This window comes from Salvelinus fontinalis, chromosome 9 (assembly GCF_029448725.1).
Source record: "Salvelinus fontinalis isolate EN_2023a chromosome 9, ASM2944872v1, whole genome shotgun sequence".
Taxonomy (NCBI): domain Eukaryota; kingdom Metazoa; phylum Chordata; class Actinopteri; order Salmoniformes; family Salmonidae; genus Salvelinus; species Salvelinus fontinalis.
Window position 1 is genome coordinate 37,444,467 of NC_074673.1, and position 26,755 is coordinate 37,471,221.

Here is a 26,755-nt window from a genome sequence, read left to right on the forward strand (position 1 = left end):
ATTGTGATGAACTGGGCAGTAAAGACATGCCTCTGCTCCATTATGTGATATTTCATTGAATAAGGAGTACTTATTGGGGGCTATCTTGTCTATCTATCTTGTCTAGTTTTTATCTGTTTTCACACATTATTGATTTCTCTGTCAGCTCTAAGATGTCTTTTCTGTGTGTGTCAACAGCAACTGCGCAGCCAAGCCCGTGCACTGATCACATTTGCTGGGATTATCCCGTACCGCATGGCAGGCGACACCAATGCCCGGCTGGTGCAGATGGAGGTCCTGATGAACTGACCCCAAAATCCATTCAAGCCCCAGCCACACCCACCCTTTTCATCAACTGTCAGATTTTGTTTTGCTTCGTCCCCATTTTATGTTTCTTTGTCCTTATTCGTTGCTCCATATTTGTATTTTTTTTCATAAATTTAAATAAAATGTCAGTTAAATTTAATTTCTTACACCTTCATTTAATTTGATTCATTTGCATTTTAGTATTTCAGTTTGCTTTTTTAAAAATTATTATTATGCGTCATGGTCATCTATACAATTATTAGTGGTATGAGTACTACCTGGATTTAAAGTAAGCTGAAGGAAGTACTGTTAGAGTCATTTGGAATTTTTGATTTTAAAATCAATTTTGCCTTTTGATATTATTTTATGGTAAAAGGCATATTTTGAGATTTTGGCAATGAAGCCCTTTTTTCTATTTACCCAGAGTCAGATGAACTCTTGCTGCTAAAACTGCACACTGTACCATAAAAATGGAACCCATGAGTTAATCTGACTAAATAGAAAAAAGGGCTTAATTGCCAGGATCTCAAACTATTCCTCAGACATGGCCTGCCTATAGTCATAGAAGAAACAGGAAATTGGGAATCATATTGGCCTAACCATAATCCAGTGGTCCAGGAAGAACTAAATCTTGCAAAAAGTTTTGTCTTCACCTGAAGATGTGTGTTCTACATTGAATCCACCTCCACAGTCGATAAAAATGTCATTTGGAGAAACCAATGATTTTATCAAGGTATCATGTCAAACTGAAACTGGCAGCTAATACGATTTTGTGGGTGCTAGAACGACAATTCAGCATCCACTGTGTACTCTGTAAATTGGTCAAACTGCACACCCACACATACAAAATTGTATCCCTGCTGGTGGTTATCTATAAGGAATTACATGAGGATATACCAGTCTTTGCTACTAGTTATACCTGATTGATTTGCTTAGAAAGGTATTTTTCTTTGGATAACAACTCCCCTTTCTATGACTACACTATCAGCAGCTGGAGAAATACTACTCTGAGTAGGTGAGAGGAGCTGTATTGAACGTACATTGTGATGGGCCCTATCATGTATGACACTGCTACACTTATTGGCAGATGGTTAGAAGTCAAGGAAATGCCCTGAGAGAACACAGATGGGAGTCTGCTTGGCTGCGCTAGATTGTCGAGAAGCCTTTCCTCTCAAACTGATTCCATTGTCACCACAGGGGACTTGTCTTCATTATGGAGAGAACCAAATTGACTGTGCAGGCTCTTTTAATGCAGTTTTTTAACTTCACTCACAGCCCTTATGAGTTCTGGAGACAATGCCCTTGCTACGCACCACATCTGCTCTGGTGAAGATCAGTCTGGAGCTCTCTGTGGAAAAGACATGGACTTCTGCCAAGGTTGATCCACTCTCAGGTGTGTGTGCTGCAGCTGGTGTTGTGAATCAGGCCGATGCCACACACCTGCTATAACCCGGCTATTTCACAACACCAGGGTGGCACTGCACCACTGCCAACGAGACGCCAATGGGCAAGCAACAGAAGCAGCTTTGAGGAGCAGAAGAGTTCCTACGGTTCACCTGATGAAATGTCTGCTGTGATTTTAAATTCACTGTCGTGTAAAAGCATTTGATTAAACTTTTTTTATGATATTGTGAGTTTTTACTTTATTTAATAATGGAGGACAATTATGCCCCAAGGAGGCAAATACACTAATTTATTTGTATTCCAGGAGGAAATGCTTTGTTAAAAAGTTATATTTTCAGGATATACTGTAAGTAATAAAACAAAGTTACATTTTGGCCCCAATGCAGTCAGGGGGATCAACAGTTTTGAATAGTAAGGCTTCTATTCCAAGAATTGTCTGCAGGGTCAGCGGTTTAATGGAAACCCAATGAAAGGGAACACATACTGCTGCTGGCACAACATGGTTGCTCAGCTGAGACTGTAACAGTCATTTACCATGGTGTTTTACACAACATGACCAACTGATACCAAGGTCATCCTTTAACTGAGGCAGTGAAGTGGTAAACACACACCAAAACATTCCAAGCATGACTGTTTAGGGGATGACTTTTACATAGCAAAAATGAGGTCACCTGAAAGTTATTCCGTAGTGGCAAGTTTATCAAGATATAAATATTCAATTATTTTATAAGGATCCCCTTTGTCTATTGTTTGGTTTAATACTGAATGGCTGGCCAAAGGAGAAGTCAGGGATCGTTTAAATTGAGATTTTGAAGGTGATGGAGCTGTCTCCCAAACTTGTTGCCTTTCCATGTCTTCAATATAAATATTGTCAATTTCTCCCATCCTTTGGAGGCCCCTTTACATCAATATGGAATAAGAGGAAAGTAACAGTTCCTCCTCAGAAGCAATACCTTATGGAGAAGGGTTTACCTCTTCTATCTTTTTGACTTTCTGCCAAGGTTATCTTGCCTTAGATCACAAGTTAATCTATGTAATAAGGAGGTTCACAAGCCCTCAGGGGGTTAGTTATAAATACAAATTGCTCTCATGGAGTTCCAAATAGGTTTAGTGAACTGAACATTGACTTATCTCAACATGGCCAAAGGCACTTCCTGCCTTTTTCAAGACATATAAAGCCCCTCATGCCACCATTTGTTTCCTATTACATGAAAACTTTGGTCTTCCACTCCAAATGGAAGAAGTACCAGCAGCACCAAATGAGGGGATAAGCCTTTCTGCTCTTAGAAGCCAGTTCTCCGTGAATGGGGAAGAAGGACCCAAGTATGGCTTTGATGGCAGCAGATATCACTACGGCGATGGGACCAGCGTGGCTTCTCAGAACTCCACACAGATCCTCACAGGTTACGACACTCTGGATGTTGGCCCAAATTATGACTTCTATGCGAACACAAATGTCCAAGGGAGGGTGCGTCGATCAAGACCATCCCTCTTTCAGCTTCACTCCAACATTGAAGTAAGTTCGACACATTCGGCCTCTAGGCAACACACCTGCAATATGTCAGGCCTTCTATACTGTTTTTTTAATACTGCAAATTGTACAGACTGATAGACAGTATGGTTACATCCCTATTTCCCCTAAACCACCCCTAAGGAGGATTCCTGTCCCCCTCCTCTGTATGAGGAGACCAACACAGGCAGAACACCTGGGGACAGCTCAGAAGATGATGTTGACGAGCCTCAGTTAGAACCCACCAGGTTTGGATGGGTGAAGGGAGTCATGGTAAGACACGACAGACACAAAACAACTGAGATTCCATACAACACTATACATAATCCATTATACTGGTAGTCATGACAACATGCTAAGGAGAAGTGAATTCCCCCTAGATCCGCTGCATGCTCAACATCTGGGGGGTGATCCTGTACCTGCGGCTGCCCTGGATCACTGCGCAAGCAGGGATTGGTGGGTCAAGCGATAGGTCTCAACGCTTTTATTTCATTAAAGTGTCAATTTTTGCATTGATGGTGATTGTGTATTTCTAGGACTGTATTTGTATGGTTTATTGGATTGTATGTGATATTCCTCCTCTTAGGTTTGACCTGGGTCATCATTCTGCTGTCCACCTGCATCACTGGCATCACTGGCCTGTCCACCTCCGCCATCGCCACCAACGGAAGGGTCAAAGGAGGTGCATTATCCCTTCGCTGAAATAATACAATAATAACACAGGTTCAAGCTGGCCCTGGCCTTTTGAGGGGCCCTAAGTGATTTGGTTGGTGGGCCTCCCACCTCATGGCAAAACATTTTAGTGGCCCCCCTCTTGATGGCGGAGAGAAACATTTAAGTTTTAAAGTTAATTTCACCAATTTTGCCATGAGGTGGAGAGAAATGTTTGGCGTTTTAAAGCTATTTTTACAGTAATTCTTCACATATTGCCATGATTTATGCCATGTTATTAAGGATTGGATTTTTTTTAACTGAGTGAGAATGACTAACAAAATCACCCCTGGAGGTCAGGGCCCCTGGAGGTCAGGGCCCCTGGAGGTCAGGGCCCCTGGAGGTCAGGGCCCCTGGAGGTCAGGGCCCCTGGAGGTCAGGGCCCCTGGACACGTGCCCTGCATGCCTGGTCGGTATTCGGCCATGATTACTACATGTTTAGATAACTGGCTAGATGAACTACCAATCTAAAAATTGTTAGCTGACATGGCTAATTGAGTGACTGTCAGTGACTGACATAACAAGAGAAAAGTTCCTAAACCGCTTATGTTGCTTATGCCTGGGGCCGGCTCTGTACAGGCTTGTTATACTCAAATATTTACAACACTGATCCTCTTTTGTCCCTCCTGCAGGTGGAACCTACTTCCTAATCTCTCGTAGCCTGGGGCCAGAGCTGGGAGGATCCATTGGACTCATCTTTGCCTTTGCAAATGCTGTGGCGGTTGCCATGCACACTGTGGGCTTCGCTGAGACTGTGCAAGCATTGATGCAAGTCAGTGTGTTTTCACATAGGCCTATACCCACATCACTTATAGCCAACCTCTGAGTTGGCGTTCCCTTTTTAACTGTACCCTTGTTTTAATTTGTCTCCCACCTTAGGAGAGTGGTGCTAGCATAGTGGACCCCATTAATGATATTCGCATCATTGGAGTGATCACTGTCACATGTCTGCTGGCCATCTCATTGGCTGGGATGGAATGGGAGGCCAAGGTCTGTTCAAACTGCCACTAGGAGGCACTCTTTCTAAATAACTACAGAACATGCCTTGTCATAATAGACCAGGTCTGATGTTAGAACTCAATACAGTTGGTTGATCCTGGCCATTTTCTATGAATTTGTAAAAGACATGTTTTACTATAAGATGTATTTCATTTGTTTGGGAAGGATTGTTTATTGTAAGCCTCTGACTATGGAGTCTCTGGATAGATGGCATGTTATCATGTGGTGCATTGTGTTCTTTGCCAACTATACAGGCCCAGATTCTCTTCTTCATCGTCATCTTGGTGTCCTTTGCTAATTACATAGTGGGGACCATTATTCCCGCTACACCTCAGAAGCAAGCCAAGGGCTTTTTCAGTTACCAAGGTCAGAGCTCCATGGCATTTCGACAGTGTTGTGAATTTCATATGTCATATTAGATTCCAGTTATTTTTGTTTTCCTCTATCATTAAAATAGACACACTAACTATTCTTTCCCCTCAGCGGATATATTTGCTGAAAACTTTGTACCCAGCTGGCGTGGGCCTGAAGGCAACTTCTTTGGCATGTTCTCCATCTTCTTCCCCTCAGCCACAGGGATCCTGGCAGGAGCCAACATCTCTGGGGACCTAAAGGCAGGTTCCTTACTCTGATCTCTCGATAAATGTCTACTGTATATTCTCCTCACTCTAGGAGAGAAGGGCTCTTTGGATGAAAGGGAGATGTTTAATTCAGATGCTTATTATAGCAAATGTTTGACTGTTGACTAGTCATTATATATCCCCCCCTTATTTCTACACAATATAGGACCCTACAGTAGCTATTCCAAGAGGAACATTGATGGCTATATTCTGGACCACTTTATCTTATCTCATCATAGCAGCAACTATTGGTGAGTTGTACACATGCACAATGTGTCTCCTCATGATTTTATTGGTGCTTCCTTTCTGTCAATATGTGCTGTGTATGGGCCTCTCTCTGTCCTGGTTTAGGAGCCTGTCTGGTACGAGATGCGTCTGGAATCATGAATGACACCTTGGCCATGTCTAGTGCTGATAGCTGCCAGGGTCTGGCCTGTCAATACGGCTGGGACTTCACTAACTGTATTACTAACAGAACCTGCACTTATGGCCTCAGCAACCAGTACCAGGTGACCTAATACAAATGATTGATTACCATGTTTCAATGTTCAATGCACAAGTATGGCCTTGGTGCATTGTATCTGTTTCACTTCCCCTTCTTTCTGTGGTCAGAGTATGAGTTTGGTGTCAGGGTTCGCCCCTCTGATCACTGCTGGGATATTTGGGGCCACTCTCTCCTCAGCCCTGGCCTGCCTGGTCTCTGCACCCAAAGTCTTCCAGGTAGGTTTTCTTAGGGAAACACGTTTACTGCAAATAAAGAGGCATTGGTGTGTTAACCTATTAGCATTATCTTGTTCTCTTCTCACTTACAGTGTCTCTGCAAAGACAATCTGTATCCAGTCATTGGTTTCTTTGGGAAGGGTAATGGGAAAAACGACGAACCAATCAGAGGCTACGTCCTGGCGTACATCATTGCTGTCTGCTTCGTTCTCATTGGTATGATAAAGACCTGTCAAGATAGATGCAGAGTGAAAAGGAGATGTTGTTACAGTAACACAGCCCTGCCCTGTCTTCTCACCCTTCAGCTGAGCTCAACACCATCGCTCCCATCATCTCTAACTTCTTCCTGTGCTCCTACGCTCTCATCAACTTCAGCTGCTTCCATGCCTCCATCACCAACTCCCCAGGTCAGGAGCTCAACCATGGTGTCATGACCAGGACATGGTGTCATGACCAGGACATGGTGTCATGACCAGGACATGGTATCTCAACCAGGACATGGTGTCATGACCAGGACATGGTATCTCAACCAGGACATGGTATCTCAACCAGGACATTGTATCATGACCAGGACATGGTATCTCAACCAGGACATGGTATCTCAACCAGGACATGGTGTCATGACCAGGACATGGTGTCATGACCAGGACATGGTATCTCAACCAGGACATGGTATCATGACCAGGACATGGTGTCATGATCAGGACATGGTATCATGACCAGGACATGGTATCATGACCAGGACATGGTATCTCAATCAGGACATGGTATCTCAACCAGGACATGGTATCATGACCAGGACATGGTATCATGACCATTAAAAGTCCTGCTCTGATGTTCTAACCTAACACCTGTTACAAAAGAAGCAAATTCAGTATCTTATTGCCTAATTATATTTGCGTCATGTTCAATGTGTGTGATTGACTGTGTTGCAGGCTGGCGTCCCTCCTTCAGGTTCTACAGTAAGTGGATGTCCCTGCTGGGTGCCGTGGTGTCTGTGATCATCATGTTCCTGCTCACCTGGTGGGCGGCGCTCATCGCTATTGGCATCGTCATCTTCCTGTTGGGATATGTGCTCTACAAGAGACCCTGTGAGAAAACACACACATACAAAGTTTCAAATTCATTCCCCCCATAAAATATGTAGCAGTTTTTTGGCAAGCATTGTTTTTCATTTAATATTCACCAACTCAATCGGTTATTGATTTATTTTTAGCTGTAAACTGGGGATCATCAGTACAAGCTGGGTCATACAACATGGCATTGTCCTACTGTGTGAGCCTGAACCAGGTGGACGATCATATCAAGAATTACAGGTCAGACCTGATCTCTCTCTGAGGACCTAATGAGAACAACGTCAGCCTTTTGTTGCTGTTCCAACTGAATAACCATTTCTCACTTTGTATGTGATTTTCTTATTCTTTTTATTCTTACCTTTCTCAGACCTCAGTGCTTGGTCCTCACTGGTCCGCCCAGTTGTCGTCCTGCATTGGTCGACTTTGTTGGAACCTTCACCAAAAATCTAAGCCTGATGATATGCGGGAATGTTGTCACTGTGAGTTTTCAACTTGAATCACTGTACAGGGATCATTAAGGGTTGCCCTATTACCCAGGGAAAGTGACCTGAGCAGTCACGCAAGTTGAGCCTGCTCTGAGGTTGCCCCAGTAGTCAAGTATTTTTTTTACTGATAACAACCAAAATGCTAAGAATTTTAGTAGTCTGGTCTTTCTGGTTCCTCCATTGTGTGTGGGTGAAAATAGCTACTTTACATTTCCAGGCAAGTGATCACAATCTTCTGGCAACCAAAAAATACTCCTTCATGAATATGTTAATGTTAATAATATAGCAGATGCTTTTATCCAAGTTATTTACAGTCATGCGTGGATACATTTTTAAGTATGGGTGGCCGCAGTGGGAATCAAACCCACGACTGTTGGCGTTGCCACCACCATGCTCTACCAACAGAGCCACACAGAACACAATGGCAATTGTTGATTGTACATTGCCTATTTTTATATTATATGTCATTGACCTCTAACTCCCTCTGTCACCCTGCTGCTGTGTCAACAGGGAGGTCCTTCTCCCGCAACCTTGGACACTGCCAGTAGCAACAGTCATGTTACCTGGCTGAACAAACGGCAGATCAAATCCTTCTATCACGGTGTGGTGGCTAATGACCTGCGCACTGGGGTTAAGATGCTGCTCCAGGTGGGCCAACTGCCAAGCCTTATCTATCAGGTCCATTTCATCATATGGTTTTACTGAATGTGGATTTACTGAATGTGTTATACTGTGTCTAACTCCAGGGTGCAGGTTTGGGTCGGATCAGGCCGAATGTCCTCTTGACGGGCTTCAAAAGGGACTGGCGTAAGGACAAACCATCCTGCATTGACAACTACATTGGAATTCTACAGTGAGTGAATCACTCAATCAAATCAGCAAGATGAGTTCATAATGGATGTGACGGAGTAAGGATGCAGTTTAATATGTCTTTGTGCATTTGTTTCAGTGATGCGTTTGACCTGCAGTATGGAGTGTGTGTGCTGCGGATGAGGGAGGGTCTGGACGTGTTTCGGCAGGCACAAACACACGGTGAGGAACCCAACAACCATGAAGATGTCATGTTCTTTTACAATATATCTTTATTTATCATTGCTTCCTTTTATTGCAGTTAACCCTGGGTTTGAGGCAAGCCCAGAGAGCAGTGTCAATACCTGTGTCCCCCCTGCACCCCCTGCAAACTTTTCATGTGTGTATGATCATATTTAGAGTATACAGTTTGTATTCTATGACATTCCTATTTTTCTATAGTATTGACAGAGATATTTTGTATTGGTTATAGTGGACCCTGATGCCATGGTGACTGAGCCTCAGCCTCAGCCTTCTACTGTGTTCCAGTCCCAGCAGGGGAAAAAGACCATTGATGTGTACTGGCTGTTCGATGATGGAGGTGAGATTATTGTTCTGGATTTCATTGTACCCTTCCACAAATCAAATAGGTTTTATAACATAGTCAGATTGATAATGTGGGGTCATAAATCATACAATGTTGTTACATGTCAAGTACCCCAGGTCAGAGAGATAACATAGGACAGAATCATGTCATGGTCACATCATGCAGAGGGGTCTATGTTATGTGTGAAAGGTAAATGTTAAGTCTGTTGTGCTCTTAAAGGTCTGACATTGCTACTTCCCTACCTGCTCACACGGAAGAAGCGCTGGGCAAGGTGCAAGGTACGCGTCTTTGTGGGCGGAGACATCCAGCGAAAGGAGGAGCAAAGAAAAGAGTGAGTGTAGTGTGTTTAAGGCCATAGTGTGTGGTAGAGACATGATATCATGATATCCCCTTGGCCTTTCATCCTCCTTTGAATATAAGCATTTCGCTGCACCTGCAATAACATCTGCAAATCTGTGTACGCGACCAATAAACTTTGATTTTGATTTGAATAGTTCAACTGACCATGTCCTTGTGTCCAATTTTAGAGTCATGGACCTCATCAGCAAGTTTCGTCTTGGTTTCCATGACGTTGAGGTTCTGCCTGATATCAATGCGAGACCACAACCTGAACAGTATGGTTCCCTGTCACTCACTATATACTGTATAATTGTTACTATTCAGAATTGTACTTTCTTATTATTGCATAAGAGTTCAGTTGCACAGTGATTCAACACCCACAATTATTAATTTAATCGACGTCCATTCACAATGTATGCAGGGCAATGCTCTGTTGAGAACCTTTCCTCTTTCTTTCTCTGACAGTGTGAGGAGGTTTGAGGATCTGATAGGGCCCTACAGGATTAACACAGCCCAGAAGGATGGACATGTAACAGCTGAGCAGCTGAATCAGGACTGTCCCTGGATGGTGTCTGATGAGGAGATAGAGACAAATAAGCCCAAGGTGACCATTATCTGGGTTTCATTGGTCAGGACTACTCTATTGCCAAACATTTAAATGTAGCATAGCTAGATGTGGAACATTTGGTTATGACAGTTTCACTGTTCTCAGACAGACTGGTTACAGTTCCTTCTAAATGTGTGTTTGTGCACCAGACCCTTCGACAGATTCGTCTAAATGAAGTTCTTCAAGATTACTCAAGGGACGCCGCCATTATATTTGTGTACGTACTCTGTTTTTGCAAACCAGATGTTTTTATTACATTCATTGACTTGAACCCACCCCATCCCATAACAAAGCTAACACAGGTGAGAGTGATAACGGATCTATGTTCTCTCATTGACAGGACCATGCCTGTGGGAAGGAGAGGGCAATGTCCCAGTGCTCTGTACATGGCATGGCTGGAGACTTTGTCTCGTGACCTGCGCCCACCAGTCTTACTGGTGAGGGGAAACCAAGAGAATGTGCTCACCTTCTATTGTCAGTGATATCTGTTTTAACCATGTTCAATGAAATCCCCCAATGGTCAAGGAAAATAACATTGTTATTGTCATAAATGATAATGCATTAGATGTGCTCTGGTTGAAGTCGTCTGGTTATGACATTTCACTTCATTCATTATCATCAGTACTAGACACATTAGCCATCTGTGAAAAATGTGATTAGATTTAACGTCATCATCATTATCATCATCATCAGTACCAGAAGCATTGTTGTCATTATCATCATTAAGCAGTAGTAAAAAAAACATTCTTGATTGTTAAACGTGTGCTTGATGATAGAAGTTTTGAAGTGTAACACCAGTGTGTATTTTTAATTGTCTATACATTTTTATTGTGCCTATTTAATTTGGAACGTAAGCAACACAGGTAAATGGGATAACTAGGCTTCTTGTATTGTGTACCCCCTTGAAAACATCCCAGTGTCACAATCATCATTCCAGATCATTCCAGTTTGAAATTGAAATGTCCCCTTGAGTCCCCTGAGAAAAACAGTAATCTTATCAAACAAAGTAAGAACTTTTTTTTCTATTCAAATGGGTATAGAATACACAGAGGTGTAAAGTAAAAATACTTTAAAGTACTACTTAAGTCGTTTTTTGGGTTATCTGTACTTTACTTTACTATTTATATTTTTGACAACTTTGACTTTTACTCTGCTATATTCCTAAAGAAAATAATGTACGTTTTACTCCATACATTTCCCCTGACACCCAAAAGCACTCGTTACATTTTTAAAGCTTAGCAGGACAGGAAAATCATCAAATTCACACACTTATCAAGAGAACATCCCTGGTCATCAGTCGCTCTGGATAAGAGCGTCTGCTAAATGACTTAAATGTAAATGTAAATGTCATCCCTACTGCATCTGATCTGGCAGACTAACTAAACACAAATACTTTGTAAATTATGTCTGAGTGTTGGAGTGTGCCCCTGGCTATCAGTAAATAAAAAATATAAAATAATTGTGAAGTCTGGTTTGCTTAATATAAGGAATTTGAAATGATTTCTACTTTTACTTTTGATACTTAAGTATATTTTAGCAATTACATTTACTTTTGATATTTAAGTATATTTAAAACCAAATACTTTTTGACTTTTACTCAAGTAGTATTTTACTGGGTGACTTTTACTTGAGTCATTTTCTATTAAGGTATCTTTACTTTTACTCAAGTATGACAATTGGGTACTTTTTCCACCACTTTTTTCACAACTAAGGGCCTTTTAGGGTAATATAATGCGCTTTAATGTCATGTGTTGGGACAGCCTGCAAGACCTAAAACTGAGAGAATGTGAACACACGGCGTTAACTAGGGAATATACTTATTTTCAAGGGGGTCCCCTGTATTTTCTACTGTCAATTTGGGGTCGTGTGCAGAAAAAGTTTGCGAACCGCTGATGAACTTCAACTTCATAGCTAGTATGATAATCTTTGCAGAGCGTGTGCAATACAGACTGCTCCTGGAGCAGGAGCCTCCACGTCTGATCACGAGCCTTGGTTATCCAATCACAGCAAGCCACCGTGTGTTTCCAAACAACATCCCTTTTCACAGAACTACAGGCTGTGTAGCTCGCTACTTACTTCCTCATCATCTCAACTAAAAAGTTGTCGGCTGAATAAATTTATTCCTACTTTGTTTATCTGACATTTTAGCTAGATGATTAGATGCTGTAGTTACTTACTCCATTGATATTATAACTAAGAGGTCGCGTTGGAGAGGTCACTAGAAAACAAAAATGGACAACAGTGGTTTTCCTAACGTTAGACAAAAGACAATCACTCTTGTGATAAAAACACCGAATCAAGCCCACGGGGATCAAACGATTGAAGGAGTTGACACGGACTGGACAGTGAAAGAGTTGAAGAATCATTTATCGAGGGTGTACCCAAACAACCCGGTGAGTGATTGTGATAGCTAGCTAGCTAACTTGGCTAGCTAGCTACCCCATAACTAGCAAGCTAGCCAGTCCTCGCCAAGTTAGACTGGTCCAGTAAGTTAGCCAGCTATAATGTCATACTAGTAACGTTAGCTACTGTCAATAACAATCATGCAATCCAAACAGCTAGCTAGGCTATAAATAGTTGTGTATGTATAAATCGTGGTTGCTGTCAGTGTGTGTTGTGTTGACATCTGTCCCCCTTTCCCCCCACAGACTGAAAGCGATCAGAGACTAATTTACTCTGGCAAGCTGCTCCCAGACCAACTGCATGTCAGAGATATTTTCAGAAAGGTACGTGTGTGTGCCTATTCACCTAAATATTAACTAGACATATTCTCAGAACTCTATCTATATACTGAGTTATGTGCAATCTGGTCAGATTGCTGGTATCATCAGTAAAAAAAGTTATTGATTCAACATTATGTGCCTAGGGATTCAGTCTGCCTACAGGGATACACAAATACGTGAAATTAGGCAGAGAATTGCTCAACCTAGGTCCTAGTTATTTTGTAGTATTACTGGATTACCTATACAGCTGTGCTGAACAGTGTGTATATTATGTCAATGAATTACTATGCTAGAAGCTCAGATTAATACAGAGAGCAAAACCCAGACAGTAAACTGAACTGGGCTTTGACATCCCTGGAGTTCAAGCCCATAGAAGCCCCTCAGAACTATTGTTCTGTGTCAGGACTGTTGCGAATGCAGTCCCCTTTTCTGAACTACAGATCAGTCATATTTTGATGACTCAGTTCATGTTTAATGTTGCATTCACTACTTTTCTCAAGATTTTTCAATAGCCATTCTTTGTTATACATTTTTTACTTCAAAAGGTTGAATGATGTTGTTCCGTGCCTCTATGTTCCGTGCCATGAACGGATGTGATGTTACTGTGTCTTATGCCACCTGGGATATTGCATCATGTATGTATGTCTTCACAGACGGACCTAACACCCACTGTGCACCTGGTGTGTGCAGTCAGAACTCAGCCCAGAGGTCCACTAGGAGCAAGACCAAAGGTAAAGTAACACATATGAAACCCCATCTCAAACTGTGACATGTACTTTATGTGAAGGTTATGATGTAGACCTAGGTGAAGCTATTTGAAATATACTCATTAAATAGCCTCAGTTGTTGCTCCCCTAGATATTGTGCCAAACCAGGAAACTTTTTTGTTTTTAGTTCTGCCGTGCCTGTGATTCCCTTGTGTTCTCCTTTAGAAACCCTACACAGCTCATGAATATTATCTAGTAGCTATAATTGGGAACTCCCGGAGCTGACAACGGACAATCAAAGCCAGACATTCAGATTAGGAAAAAGACACCTCACACGGTTGATAAGGGATAATTTGATAAGCCAAAACGCCCTATCAGCTAAATCGTCTAAATTATTCCCCCAGTCAGTGGTTGAGGAGGTGTCAGAGCTGAGGCTGTTCTGGCCTCTGGAGAGAGGAGTCCCAGCTCAGTGGATAGCAGGAGACAGGTGCACAACTACTCTCATTAGGAATCTCTGGAGACCATAACATTGCTTCTCTGAAAATTCACTGCAGCCACTTTGTACAGTATGTATGTCCGCACATGTGGTGTTAACACCATGTCTCACTTTTTATTCAGGTCAGAGAGCCAGAACCACAACCCTCTGCCATGCCAACCAGACAGAACCCAGAGGGTGCCACCCCAGCCCCATCTGTGCCCACTGAACCAGAGCTGAGACAACGCAGGTACACTTCCACCTCTCCCGCCCCACCCGCATGGCCTGGCACTACAACGTGAGTTAACAAGACAAGTGAATTCTTTGCATAATGCTGGTGATATTAGTACCATATAAACTAATAAACAACAACACTTCAGCTTATATGTAATACACTGCTCAAAAAAATAAAGGGAAGACTTAAACAACACAATGTAACTCCAAGTCAATCACACTTCTGTGAAATCAAACTGTCCACTTAGGAAGCGACACTGATTGATAATAAATTTCACATGCTGTTGTGCAAATGGAATAGAAAAAAGGTGGAAATTATAGGCAATTAGCAAGACACCCCCAATAAAGGAGGGATTATGCAGGTGGTGACCACAGACCACTTCTCAGTTCCTATGCTTCCTGGCTGATGTTTTGGTCACTTTTGAATGCTGGCGGTGCTCTCACTCTAGTGGTAGCATGAGACGGAGTCTACAACCCACACAAGTGGCTCAGGTAGTGCAGCTCATCCAGGATTGCACATCAATGCGAGCTGTGGCAAGAAGGTTTGCTGTGTCTGTCAGCGTAGTGTGCAGAGCATGGAGGCGCTACCAGGAGACAGGCCAGTACATCAGGAGACGTGGAGGAGGCCGTAGGAGGGCAACAACCCAGCAGCAGGACCGCTACCTCCGCCTTTGAGCAGGAGGAGCACTGCCAGAGCCCTGCAAAATGACCTCCAGCAGGCCACAAATGTGTTTAAGTGTTCCCTTTATTTTTTTGAGCAGTGTATATACATTTTACAATAGTTATATTTTGTTTGTTTTTAGTCCTAGCCTCCCTTTAACCTCCATCTCTCCCATCTATTTCTGATGTCCATCCAGTTTGATTTCTATTTGCCATATATTTTTCACTGTGCTGTTTTGCAAAAGTTCTGACCCTATATACATTTTACAGACACAGTATATTTTACATTTGTTATCTTGTTGTCATTAGTCCCAACCTTCAGCTCCATTCAACCCCTCCCATCTACAGTTGAAGTCAGAAGTTTACATACACCTTAGCCAAATACATTTAAACTCAGTTTTTCACAATTCCTGACATTTAATACTAGTAAAAATTCCCTGTCTTCGGTCAGTTAGGACACCACTATTTTAAGAATATGAAATGTCAGAATAATAGTAGAGAGAATGATTTATTTCAGCTTTTATTTCTTTCATCACATTCCCAGCGGGTCAGAAGTTTACATACACTCAATTAGTATTTGGTAGCATTGCCTTTAAATTGTTTAACTTTGGTCAAACGTTTCAGGTAGCCTTCCACAAGCTTCCCACAATAAGTTGGGTGAATTTTGGCTCATTCCTACTGACAGAGCTGGTGTAACTGAGTCAGGTTTGTAGGCCTCCTTGCTCGCACACGCTTTTTCAGTTCTGCCCACAAATTTTCTATAGGATTGAGGTCAGGGCTTTGTGATGGCCACTCCAATACCTTGACTTTGTTGTCCTTAAGCCATTTTGCCACAACTTGGAAGTATGCTTGGGGTCATTGTCCATTTGGAAGCCTCCCTCTTTTTCCTCCAAACATAACGATGGTCATTATGGCCAAACAGTTCTATTTATGTTTCATCAGACCAGAGGACATTTCTCCAAAAAGTACGATCTTTGTTCCTATGTGCAGTTGCAAACCGTAGTCTGGCTTTTTTATGGCGGTTTTGGAGCAGTGGCTTCTTCCTTGCTGAGTGGCCTTTCAGGTTATGTCGATATAGGACTCGTTTTACTGTGGATATAGATACTTTTGTACCTGTTTCCTCCAGCATCTTCACAAGGTCCTTTGCTATTGTTCTGGGATTGATTTTCACTTTTCGTACCAAAGTACATTCATCTCTAGGAGACAGAACGCGTCTCCTTCCTGAGCAGTATGACGGCTGCGTGGTCCCATGGTGTTTATACTTGCGTACTATTGTTTGTATAGATGAACGTGGTACCTTCAGGCGTTAGGAAATCGCTCCCAAGGATGAACCAGACTTGTGGAGGTCTACACATTTTTGTTCTGAGGTCTTGGCTGATTTCTTTTGATTTTCCCATGATGTCAAGCAAAGAGACACTGAGTTTGAAGGTAGGCCTTGAAATACATCCACAGATACACCTCCAATTGACTCAAATTATGTCAATTAGCCTATCAGAAGCTTCTAAAGCCATGACATCATTTTCTGGGATTTTCAAAGCTCTTTAAAGGCACAGTCAACTTAGTGTATGTAAACTTCTGACCCACTGGAATTGTGATACAGTGAAATAATCTGTCTGTAAACAATTGTTGGAAATATTACTTGTCATGCACAAGGTAGATGTCCTAACCGACTTGCCAAAACTATAGTTTGTTAACAAGAAATTTGTGGAGTGGTTGAAAAATGAGTTTTAATGACACGAGCCTAAGTGTATGTAAACTTCCGACTTCAACTGTATCTCTTAACACCATCCAAATTGGATTTCTGTTTGCCATATATTTTTCAACTGAGCTGTGATGCTTCACCAAAGTTCTAAACCTTTCTATTCTCATAGTTTCTACAGATTGTAAATTAAAGATACAAATTTTTGCTTAAAGTATTATTATTGATCGATTTGACTATGACTTTTCAAATCACCCAGGAGTGCTATTAGCTCCAGGTAATTGTTGCAATTCTTCAGCCATTCCTAGACCTTGACCAAAAACGAGCTACATATGGACAGTACCAAAATACATGATCTAATGACTCTGCCTCCTCGCAGCAAAATCTGCAGAGCTGGGAAGGTTTTATCCCCCATTTAATTTTGTATACATATAAATTGAAAAATTCTAAGTTTTGAATCTGGCGTCATTTTGCGTGTCAATTCATAAGCCATGTAATCGTTACATCGAAAATCTCTTCCCAACTATTTTGCAATCTATATGGCACAGCTGTCATTTTTTTGGTTCTTAAATGAAACAGGTATATATTTTTATTTATCACAATTTTCTTTAACCAATTTTGGCTGACAGACAAGTTTCTTACTTTTTCTCCCTTCCCCCTTGTCTCTTCCATTTTTGTGGTAGTGCTGCAATTAGTTGGTTGTAATTTTGGATAGAGCAGACATTTCCATATATTTGTATTAGCTGCATGTGTGACATACATTTTATCGAAAAATTAAGTATTTTTTTTAATCAATTAGTATATTTGAGTTTAACCACAATATTTGTTGTATTATTTGTTCAGTCTTTTCTGGTGGAGTAAACTGAAATTGCAACCAACTTTCTATGGCTTGTTTAAAAAATAACAATATCTTTGAGATTATTTTGTTTTCAAATAACCAAAAGTGACTGTTTGTAATCTGAATTAAGGGGAAAAAGGCCATTCTTGAACATGGGGTGAGACATTCTTACTAATCTGCTAGAGAACCAGTTTGGATTTAAGTATAGCTCTATTACTTGAGTTGCTTTATGAAAAGTTATATTGCTGGGAGAGATGTAATACGTTGGTCTATCCTTCAATCTGACACGACATGCAATTCACACTGCTATTATCCTGTGTGTCACTAGGCCAGGGGCAGCAGAGATAACCAACCCAACCTTCCCCACCTACTCCCTCTACAGCCCTCAACAGCTGCTCTGGCTGCAGCACATGTATGCTCGCCAATACTACATGCAGTAGTAAGTATTCAATCCCAAGCATATTATGACTTCCTACTGTCTTGCTATAGCATAATATTAAGCAGGGAAAATACTTAATGAAGTATGTTTGGCTTAGACCAGGGGTGTAAGCCCGCAGGGCCATATGCTATAGAGAGAGATCTCAATTAACATTAAAATGACTAAAACCAACTGTGGAGAAATGATAATGGACATACATTTAGCAGTCCCTCTACAATCGCATTTTTTATTTTTTTATCAACAATTCCCTGCATATTATGCAAGGGTTGTGAATTTGAACAATTACCGCACTATTAGCTCATTAAACAGTCAAATCATAGCAATATTATTGCATAAAACTGAGCCATCACTGCAGTACAAAAAGAGGGCTCGCGATATCAACCAATCACCGCATATTTACTGCATAGTATGGTTCAATCAAGCCACACATTGACCAACCTTTTTCCTCGTCAGCACAATTTTTCAACAAATCGGGCAAAAACACTGCATATTGCCATGCAAAATGTCAGATTTACAGCTGCAAGATCAAGCATTTTTGCCCGCAAATATTTAAAAAAATCCTAGAGCAATCCTGGATCGAATCTCTTCACTCTGTCCAGCTTGCTAAGTGATCGAAAACAAATGCGGCGCAAAATTAGTTTGACACGCCTGGCTTACTGTGGGTGTTTCTCAAAATACATAGTACCGTGCTCCGAGCATGCAAATTGGAGCACGGGAGGGTCGGAGTATGAATCCAGATCAAAGTATGCGAAACGGAGCGCACTTCTTGAATGCATACTCAATTTGTACATATTTTGAAGCATGCATCGATGCACCATAGATCGCAAGCCCATGATAAGTACATTGGGCTAACTGGCTAGCTACGACTGTTAGCTAGTTAGCCAGATAGCCACAAATAACTTTTAGCTAGCTACCCCCGAAGAATTGACATCTACCTTGTATAATATTCGTTTTAGGTCATTTTTGCTTGTTAAACTATCTAGTTAGCTACATTACGATTCACACAGCTAGTAGATAGTTATGACATAAAACGTTTGCTTTGTGTATATCTTGTTTAGTCTCTATTGCCATTGTCCTGGCAGGAAGACCGTTCAGTAAATGTGTAGCTAACTGGCTGGCTAGCTAGATTATTATGATTCACATATCTAACGTTAGCTGATAATTATGAAGTTAAACATTTGCTTTGTGTATATCTTGTTTAGTCTATTGTTGTCATTGACCTGGCTGGAAGAAGGTTCAGTGAATAGGATGTGTAGTGTGAGGTAATACAGTAGGGGGAGTGCGAGTGCTTCTCTAATGTTTTATGCATTCACCACACTCTCGTCCTCACAAGAACGTACTCAAGAGAACGTAGTCGGAGAGTGTGGAGCATGGTAGTATGCATATTGAGAAACCGTGTCTGTCTTTTGTCCCATAGCCATGCAGCCTACGCAGCAGCAGCTTCTGCCCCCTTTGCCCCAGCCGCAGGCCCATCCCTGCCTGCTGCTCCCCACCAAGCCGCTGTCCCAGCAGCCCTGCCCAATCAGGCCCCCATTGACAACCTGCCAGCCAATCAGAATGCGCAGGATGGTGCCTTTATCAACCCGGGAGCAGCCAATCAGAACCTGAGGATGAATGCCCAGGGTGGGCCTGTGATGGAGGATGAGGAGGAAATGGATCGTGATTGGCTGGACTGGGTGTACACGGCTGCCCGTCTGGGAGTGTTTCTCAGTATTGTCTACTTCTACTCCAGCCTGAGCCGCTTCGCCCTTGTCATGAGCAGCCTGCTCCTTATGTACCTGTGAGTTGACTGTTGATGTGACAGTGTTTGTTTGTTGTTAAACAAGGTATGTTGTTGTGTACTATGTCTATAACTGTATAAAGCCCAACAGTGGAGGTGTCATTATACCCATAAAACCTAGCGGTCAAACAGGGAAATGGTTCCAATTGTCTTTCCCACCATTAATAGAGGATTTAATCAACACATAAAATAAGGTCTGTGTTTCGTGTAGGCTTACCATGGCGTGACATTTCTATGACCATGTAAATCTCTCTTGGACAAGATGACTTCTTTATCTGTTCGGCTCTGTTTACACTCATATTCAAAAAATGCTCATTAGCATCCAAGTAGGCATCATGCAAACTACAAATCCCTGCAAGCTCCTGCATGTCAACTCTAGCGGACACCTTTGCTAACAGGTATTGTGTCCATTTAAAACTTGCACAAGACAGTTCACAGAATTGTCCGTTGAAAGAAATGTAGCAATTTATTCATTACTACATTTAGCTAACATTAGATGGGAAGAATCTCTGGATGAACTTTTGCCTCGATTCGTCAGTCTTCTCCAGACCATCATGGCGTTTTTTTTTTTTTGATAGCCATATTAGCAGCTAATTAGTATTACATTTTTTGGGTGTAAATATATTGATAAAAGTCACCTTGTCCGACAGAGATTTACATGGTTATCAAAACGTCACACCAGGGTAAGCCTAGACAAAAAACAACCCTTATTTGAAGTGTTTTTAAAATGCCCAATGGGGGAAATTAATGGTGGAAATACGATTGGAACCATTTCCCTGTTTGACCGCTAGGTTTTATGGGTGTTTTGACTCATACTGTGGTACTCTGTAGCCAGAGCCATGTATTTAGAGAGTTTGGCCAACTTTTAGAAATTTGAATATGGTTCATATTCTCCATGTTATGTTAATCGGCACTAACATGGCTGACAATAATGTTTTCAAGTGTCATGTAAATGTGTCATAATGCTCATTCTAGACATTATTCCCAATGTAATGTTAATGGGGCGCTAACATGGCTGCCATAGCATGTTGTAGAGTCATCTAAATGCATCACAATGCAGAAACCTCAATGGCTCAACTCTCTAAATACATGGCTCTGTGTATAGCCTGTCTGCTAATGGTGAGGCTGGCATTAGCCGTGGGTGATGGACAGATGAAGGCACCCGTAAAGTAGTCCTGAGAGAATGAGGGCCATATGTTGTGCTTATCAGCAAAGAAGAGATGTCCTTAGCTCAATGTGTTGCAGTCACACGCTCTGTCCATTGTGCAACTCCCTCAGTCTCTGGAATCAGCTCTCTCATCCAAACCACACATTCCAAAAGTATGAGTGAAGACAAAGCTGTGTGTGTTTGAGAGATGTTGAGGGAGAGCGAGAGAGGCATGGCCTCGACATACACTAACACAGTCTGTGAGGTCGTTGTGACCGCAGTGTCCTGAATGTCCTCCCATATTTCAGTCTAATGAGAGGATATGTAGTGCTGGTTGAGTGTTTCTCTATGTGCTGCTGAGAGCTGCCTGGTACAGCAGGCCTCATCTCTGCTACGGTTACTATAGATATGGGCGTCAGCTCAAGTGCACTACTCACTCCCTGATCAACTAATCTGGACAGACGTGGCAGAATGGGACCTAAGCCTTATCTTTACGTGTAACAAGGTTTAGCCGCTAGTACTCCACCGCCCACGCTAATGATTAGACTGGTCTCGGTATGTTGGAAGGAGAGTTGGCCTGGTTATAGGAATGTAAATAGAGTGACCATTATTAACATGTCAGTCAGTCTGTACTTCTTCTTTGTTTGCACCACCTGGTCTTAACTGGAAATGCAAATAGGGACCACCACAAATATCCTGTATACTCTGACTGTGTAATAGATGCACAGTTTGAGAAGAATCATGCAGTTCTACTTTATTAATCCCAGTTGTCTTCCTCTCAGGCACACAGCAGGCTGGTTCCCCTTCAGACAAAGGCCCCTGGTCAGAGGTCCAAACAACCAGGTCCCTGAGGTCATCCAGAACCAGGACAGGAACCCAGTGCCACCGGTAAGACACATTTCCTCAGGGGCTGGATCTCTGTGGGTAGAAAACCGATATGGCTTCATTACAAGGCATGTACTGCCTTATGTAGTAACATTCGTCACACAGCGTGTAGAGCAGGGGTGTCAAACTAATTTTGTCCCAGGGGTCGTATTCGTTCTTCAACGTGGTCCAGAGGGGTGCACTGAAAATTGGTTATACTTCCTAGCTGTCAGAATTAGCAAAAGATAGTCCTCTATCCATTGTTTTTGTAATTTTCAATACTCCCTGACTGTCTAGCTTTCATTTCGGGGATTATTAGCAAGCTGGACAGTCAATAACTGTATAAATGTTTGTCCATTGTCATTTCTACACAGTTTAGATTTGGTTTTAGTCATTTTGAAGTATATTGAGTTTGTGTCCCAGGAAACAAGCGGATTTAACTTCTTTACGAAAACAGCCCTAATTTTGGAAACAAACATTATTATGTTGTCATCCAGTCACATTTATTGATTTTCCAAGCTATAGCACACAATATGTTATATACAGTGCATTCGGAAAGTATTCCCTTTTTCACATTTTGTTACGTTACAGCCTTATTCTAAAACCTATTAAAAAAATAAAAAAAATATCATCAATCTACACACAATACCACATAATGATGAAGTGAAAACGGGTTTTTAAAAACAGAAATACCTTACTTACTCAAGTATTCATACCCTTTGCTATGAGACTCAAAATTGAGCTCAGGTGCTCCTGTTTCCATTGATCATCCTTGAGATGTTTCCACAACTTGATTGGAGTCCACTTGTGGTAAATTAAATTGATTGGAAATGATTTGGAAAGGCACACACCTGTCTATATAAGGTCCCAGAGTTGACAGTGCATGTCAGAAAAAAAATCAAGCCATGAGGTCGAAGGAATTGTCCGTAGAGCTCCGAGACAGGATTGTGTCGAGGCACAAGGGAGAGAAGGGAGAGAAGGGTACCAAAAAATGTCTGCAGCATTGAAGGTCTTAAGAACACAGTGGCCTCCAACATTCCTAAATGGAAGAAGTTTGGAACCACCAAGACTGTTCCTAGAGCTGACTGCTCGGCCAAACTTAGCAATTGTGGGAGAAGTGCCTTGGTCAGGGCTCCAGAGTTCCTCTGTGGAGATGGGAGAACCTTCCAGAAGGACAACCATCTCCGTAGCACTCCACCAATCATGTCTTTATGGTAGAGTGGCCAGATGGAAGGCACCGAAAGGACTCTCAGACCATGATGGTCTGATGAAACCAAGATTAAACTCTTTGGCCTGAATGCCAAGTGTCATGTCTGGATGAAACCTGGCACCATCTGTACGGTGAAGCATTTTAAAATTATTTTATTTTTTTACCTTTATTTAACTAGGCAAGTCAGTTAAGAACAAATTCTTATTTTCAATGACAGCCTAGGAACAGTGGGTTAACTGCCTTGTTCAGGGGCAGAACGACAGATTTTTACCTTGTCAGCTCGGGGATTTGATCTTGCAACCTTCCGGTTACTAGTCCAACGCTCTAACCACTACTGTGGGGATGTTTTTTAGCGGCAGGGACTGGGAGACTAATCAGGATCGAGGGAAAGATTAATGAGATCCTTGATGAAAACTTGCTCCAGAGCGCTCAGGACCTCAGACTTTCAACAGGACAATGACCCTAAGCACACAGCCAAGACATCGCAGGACTGGCTTCGGGACAAGTCTCTGAATGTCCTTGAGTGGTCCAGCCAGAGCCCGGACTTGAACCCGATCGAACGTCTCTGGAGAGACCTGAAAATAGATGTGCAGAGATTCTGCCCATCCAACCCGACAGAGGTTGAAATGCTCTGCAGAGAAGAATGGGGAAAAACTGCCCAAATACACGTGCTAAGCTTGTAGCGTCATACCCAAGAAGACTCGAGGCTGTAATTGCTGTCAAAAGTTCTTCAACAAAGTACCGAGTAAAGAGTCTGAATACTGATGTACATGTGATATTTCAAAAAATAAAATAACAGGTTTTTGCTTTGTCATTATGAGGTATTGTGTGTAGATTGATAAGGGGGGAAAACTATTTAATCCATTTTAGAATAAGGTTGTAACTTAACAAAATGTGGAAAAAGTCAAGAGGTCTGAATACTTTCCGAATGCACCGTACAGTACGTTTTCAAAGGACCAAAGAGAATGGTCTAATTCGCGTTTTCATTTTTGCCATGGAAAAATATTAGTTATACTGGTATCATCCTGGCCCAGTTTGACTCCCCTGATATAGTTTCATTTAACTGTGTTGAAAAAAATACAGTTTAAGTATATATTTTATATCTGAACTCTGGTGGTGGGGCTAACACAGTTTCTCCTCTTCCCGCAGGCGGAGGTCCCTGCAGGAGAAGAGGGGGCCGAGGCAGAGGTTGGACCTGATGAACCACACCCCCTGACTGCAGTACCTGTGCCTCAACACAGGGTGTCCATCGTTTGGAGTGCCTGGATCTTCTTCAAAGCCTTCTTTGCCTCCCTCATCCCAGAGGCCCCGGGAGTGGCTAACTGAATAATCGACTCTTCCAGCAGGCACACTGGAACTGAAGTTACCCTCAGTATCAGACCTGCCTCTCTGTCACGGGAAGTCCTCCCTCTGGCCTGCTAGATGGATGCCTGGATGGATGCCTGGACATTTTGTGAGAAATCATGAATGATTAAAAGCGTCAATGCATACAAAGCCCTGGCTGTAGTCTGTTATGGGTGTGTGTTTAGGGATATGATGATTCATTCGGCGCTTCCTGCCTTATGATAGTGACCAAATGGTTGTATATACAGTACAGTACATACACCTCGCTCTGCCAAATGGTTGTAAATGCTGTAAATGTTTATTGGAACAAAACATTTAAATATTATTGTATTGTCTGTACACAGCACTTTACTAAACTTATCTTATTATTAGGGCTGGGACAATACTAATATCGCAATATTGTTTCCATTGCAAAAATGTAAACACGAAGCAGATCAAACTCTTTGGCCCTTTAAAAACCTTCTGTATGTAAAATATTGTCTGCTTTATCTTGGAAAATAAATAAATGTGATTCTGGATGAGTAGTAATGTACACTCAGCAGCCAGTTTATTAGGAACACCCATCTAGTGCCGAGTCAGACCCCTTTTGCCTCCAGAACAGCCTGAATTTTCAGGGTCATGGATTCTACAAGGTGTGGCGTTCAAACATTACTCAATTGGTATCAATGGATCTGATGTGTGCTAGGGAAACCATTCCCCACACCATTACACCACCGCCACCAGTCTGTACCGTTGACACCAGGCAGGATATCAACGTAGTCAGACTCATGTTGCTAAATGCCAGATCTTGACTTTGCCATCAGCATGACTCAACAGGAACCGTGATTTGTCGGACCGGGCAATGTTTTTTCACTCCTCAATTGTTCAATGTTTGTGATCGCGTGCCCACTGGAGCCGCTTCTTCTTGTTTTTAGCTGATAGTAGAAACCGGATGGGCTGCAAAATTCCATCCGTGACAAGGACCGACGAGTTGTGCGTTCCGAAATGCCGTTCTGTACACCACTTGTACTGTGCCATTATTTGCCAGTTTGTGGCCTGCCTCGTAGCTTGCACGATTCTTGCCATTCTCCTACGACCTCTCATCAACGAGCTGTTTTCGTCCACAGACCTGCCGCTGACTAGATGTTTTTTCCGCCGCACCATTCTCAGTTAACCCTAGACACTGTTGTGTGTGAAACGCCCTGGAGGCCGGCCGTTTCTGAGAACCGGCACGCATGACACCGAAGATCATACCATGCTTAAAGTCACTTAGGTCACTCGTTTTGCCCATTCTAACATTCAGTTGAACAGTAACTGAATGCCTCGATGACAGTCTGTCAGGAAGTGCATCCTGTGTCACTTAGCTCACGTTGCGACCTGTTTCTTGCCTGCTTTATATAGCAGGCCACGGCCACGTGACTCACTGTCTGTAGGAGCAGGGGTTTCATGAACGGGGTGGTGTACCTAATAAACTGGCCACTGATTGTATGTTTCCAACATACATGGGGCTGTTTTCCGAAATAGTTCAATCCGCTTTGTGTTTTGTTTCTTTGCCGCGATACTAACGAGTATCTCAATACTGGTATTGTGCCGGCCATACTTATTATGCAAGCTTGCTTTAATCTGGGTTAAATTCTGAGATGCTTATAGTGCTGTATGATAAAATAGTTTGTATTGCTCTTGCTCAGAGATGGAAGTGCTATACAGGGTTGTGCATGAGTATTGAATGTTTCTCTGGTTGTCTCAGATGTGAAATGGAAGGCAATGTTAACATAGTGTGGCTTTAATTCATTAGACTGGTTAAAGATCTTCTGAAAGTTGAATTATGTTAAACACGGGAATATGCCGTTGTGTGGGGCTTAGGCCAGACTGTTTTTGCAATTAAAATGGAATCATGCATAGCGACCTCGCTCCCTTGTTACACAATGAGAAAAATATATATTGTGATTCCTTTTGGAATGCCTTTAACTGTACACATACACTAAGTGTAATTCCCCCCTAGTACGTTCTAATGTGATTTATCTTTTTGTTTTTATTTTGGTAAAACAGCTTTTTAATGGATGCTACTGTATCAAGAATATTTTGTGGAGACTTGCAATAAACTTACTTATTTAAAAGGATTGCTTCTTTAGATAGGTGACTGTAGTCTAGTAAATAACTAACAGAACAAAAATACTTTACCACATCTAAAGTACTCAAACACACAAGCTTGTTTTAGATAACATTTTTGAGAACAATCAACAAAAATAGATTTAACATTTTCCATAACATCTCTTGTAAAAAACAATTGTTCACGGGGGTAAAAGGGTCTACACGGTATACGCAAACGTAGCCGACGGAGGTCAGTTTGGGTCACTACGTAGTTCTACGTAAATTTGTGCGGCTGAATTTTTGGACTGCTGTCTAGGTCCCTTAAGCCTCCGCTTCAACTCTACAGCTTTTGCTATCCAGAGTTCATTGACCTGTTGGAGAAATGTGGGAATTGCAAACTGCATTCTGTGTTT

The 26,755-nt window shown here is 42.0% G+C and overlaps 3 protein-coding genes across 7 annotated transcripts in view; all 3 read left to right on the plus strand.

The window, feature by feature from the left end:
* The window catches only part of LOC129862523 (nuclear pore complex protein Nup93-like), a 38,445-nt gene extending 36,532 nt beyond the window's left edge, over positions 1-1,913 (plus strand). For all 4 annotated transcript variants that reach the window (XM_055934280.1, XM_055934281.1, XM_055934282.1 and 1 more), the window contains one exon: positions 178-1,913. In XM_055934280.1, the coding sequence (XP_055790255.1) occupies positions 178-288 (111 nt within the window). In that variant the 3' untranslated portion in view covers positions 289-1,913. The remainder of the gene's footprint in view (positions 1-177) is intronic.
* A 1,010-nt stretch (positions 1,914-2,923) lies between these two features.
* slc12a3 (solute carrier family 12 member 3) lies at positions 2,924-11,578 on the plus strand. The gene is made up of 26 exons (XM_055934284.1): positions 2,924-3,205; positions 3,344-3,472; positions 3,580-3,655; positions 3,786-3,881; positions 4,543-4,682; positions 4,790-4,900; positions 5,164-5,275; positions 5,393-5,523; positions 5,696-5,780; positions 5,881-6,038; positions 6,142-6,249; positions 6,342-6,465; positions 6,555-6,656; positions 7,185-7,340; positions 7,466-7,565; positions 7,693-7,804; positions 8,321-8,458; positions 8,557-8,663; positions 8,760-8,842; positions 8,922-8,999; positions 9,093-9,200; positions 9,426-9,537; positions 9,734-9,820; positions 10,011-10,149; positions 10,302-10,369; positions 10,493-11,578. The coding sequence occupies exons 1-26, from the start codon at positions 2,924-2,926 to the stop codon at positions 10,632-10,634; spliced, it is 3,084 nt and encodes a 1,027-aa protein (XP_055790259.1). The 3' UTR covers positions 10,635-11,578.
* A 571-nt stretch (positions 11,579-12,149) lies between these two features.
* herpud1 (homocysteine-inducible, endoplasmic reticulum stress-inducible, ubiquitin-like domain member 1) lies at positions 12,150-26,368 on the plus strand. Of its 2 annotated transcripts, none has more exons than XM_055934286.1 (8): positions 12,150-12,545; positions 12,801-12,878; positions 13,529-13,606; positions 14,201-14,307; positions 17,817-17,927; positions 19,345-19,707; positions 21,637-21,742; positions 24,078-26,368. In XM_055934286.1, exons 1-8 carry the CDS (start codon positions 12,384-12,386, stop codon positions 24,252-24,254), a joined length of 1,182 nt encoding a protein of 393 aa, XP_055790261.1. In that variant the 5' UTR covers positions 12,150-12,383; the 3' UTR covers positions 24,255-26,368. The 2 variants fall into 2 exon arrangements, with proteins under 2 accessions (XP_055790261.1, XP_055790260.1); XM_055934285.1 differs by having other exon boundaries at positions 12,151-12,545; positions 14,201-14,355.
* Positions 26,369-26,755: the final 387 nt, after the last annotated feature.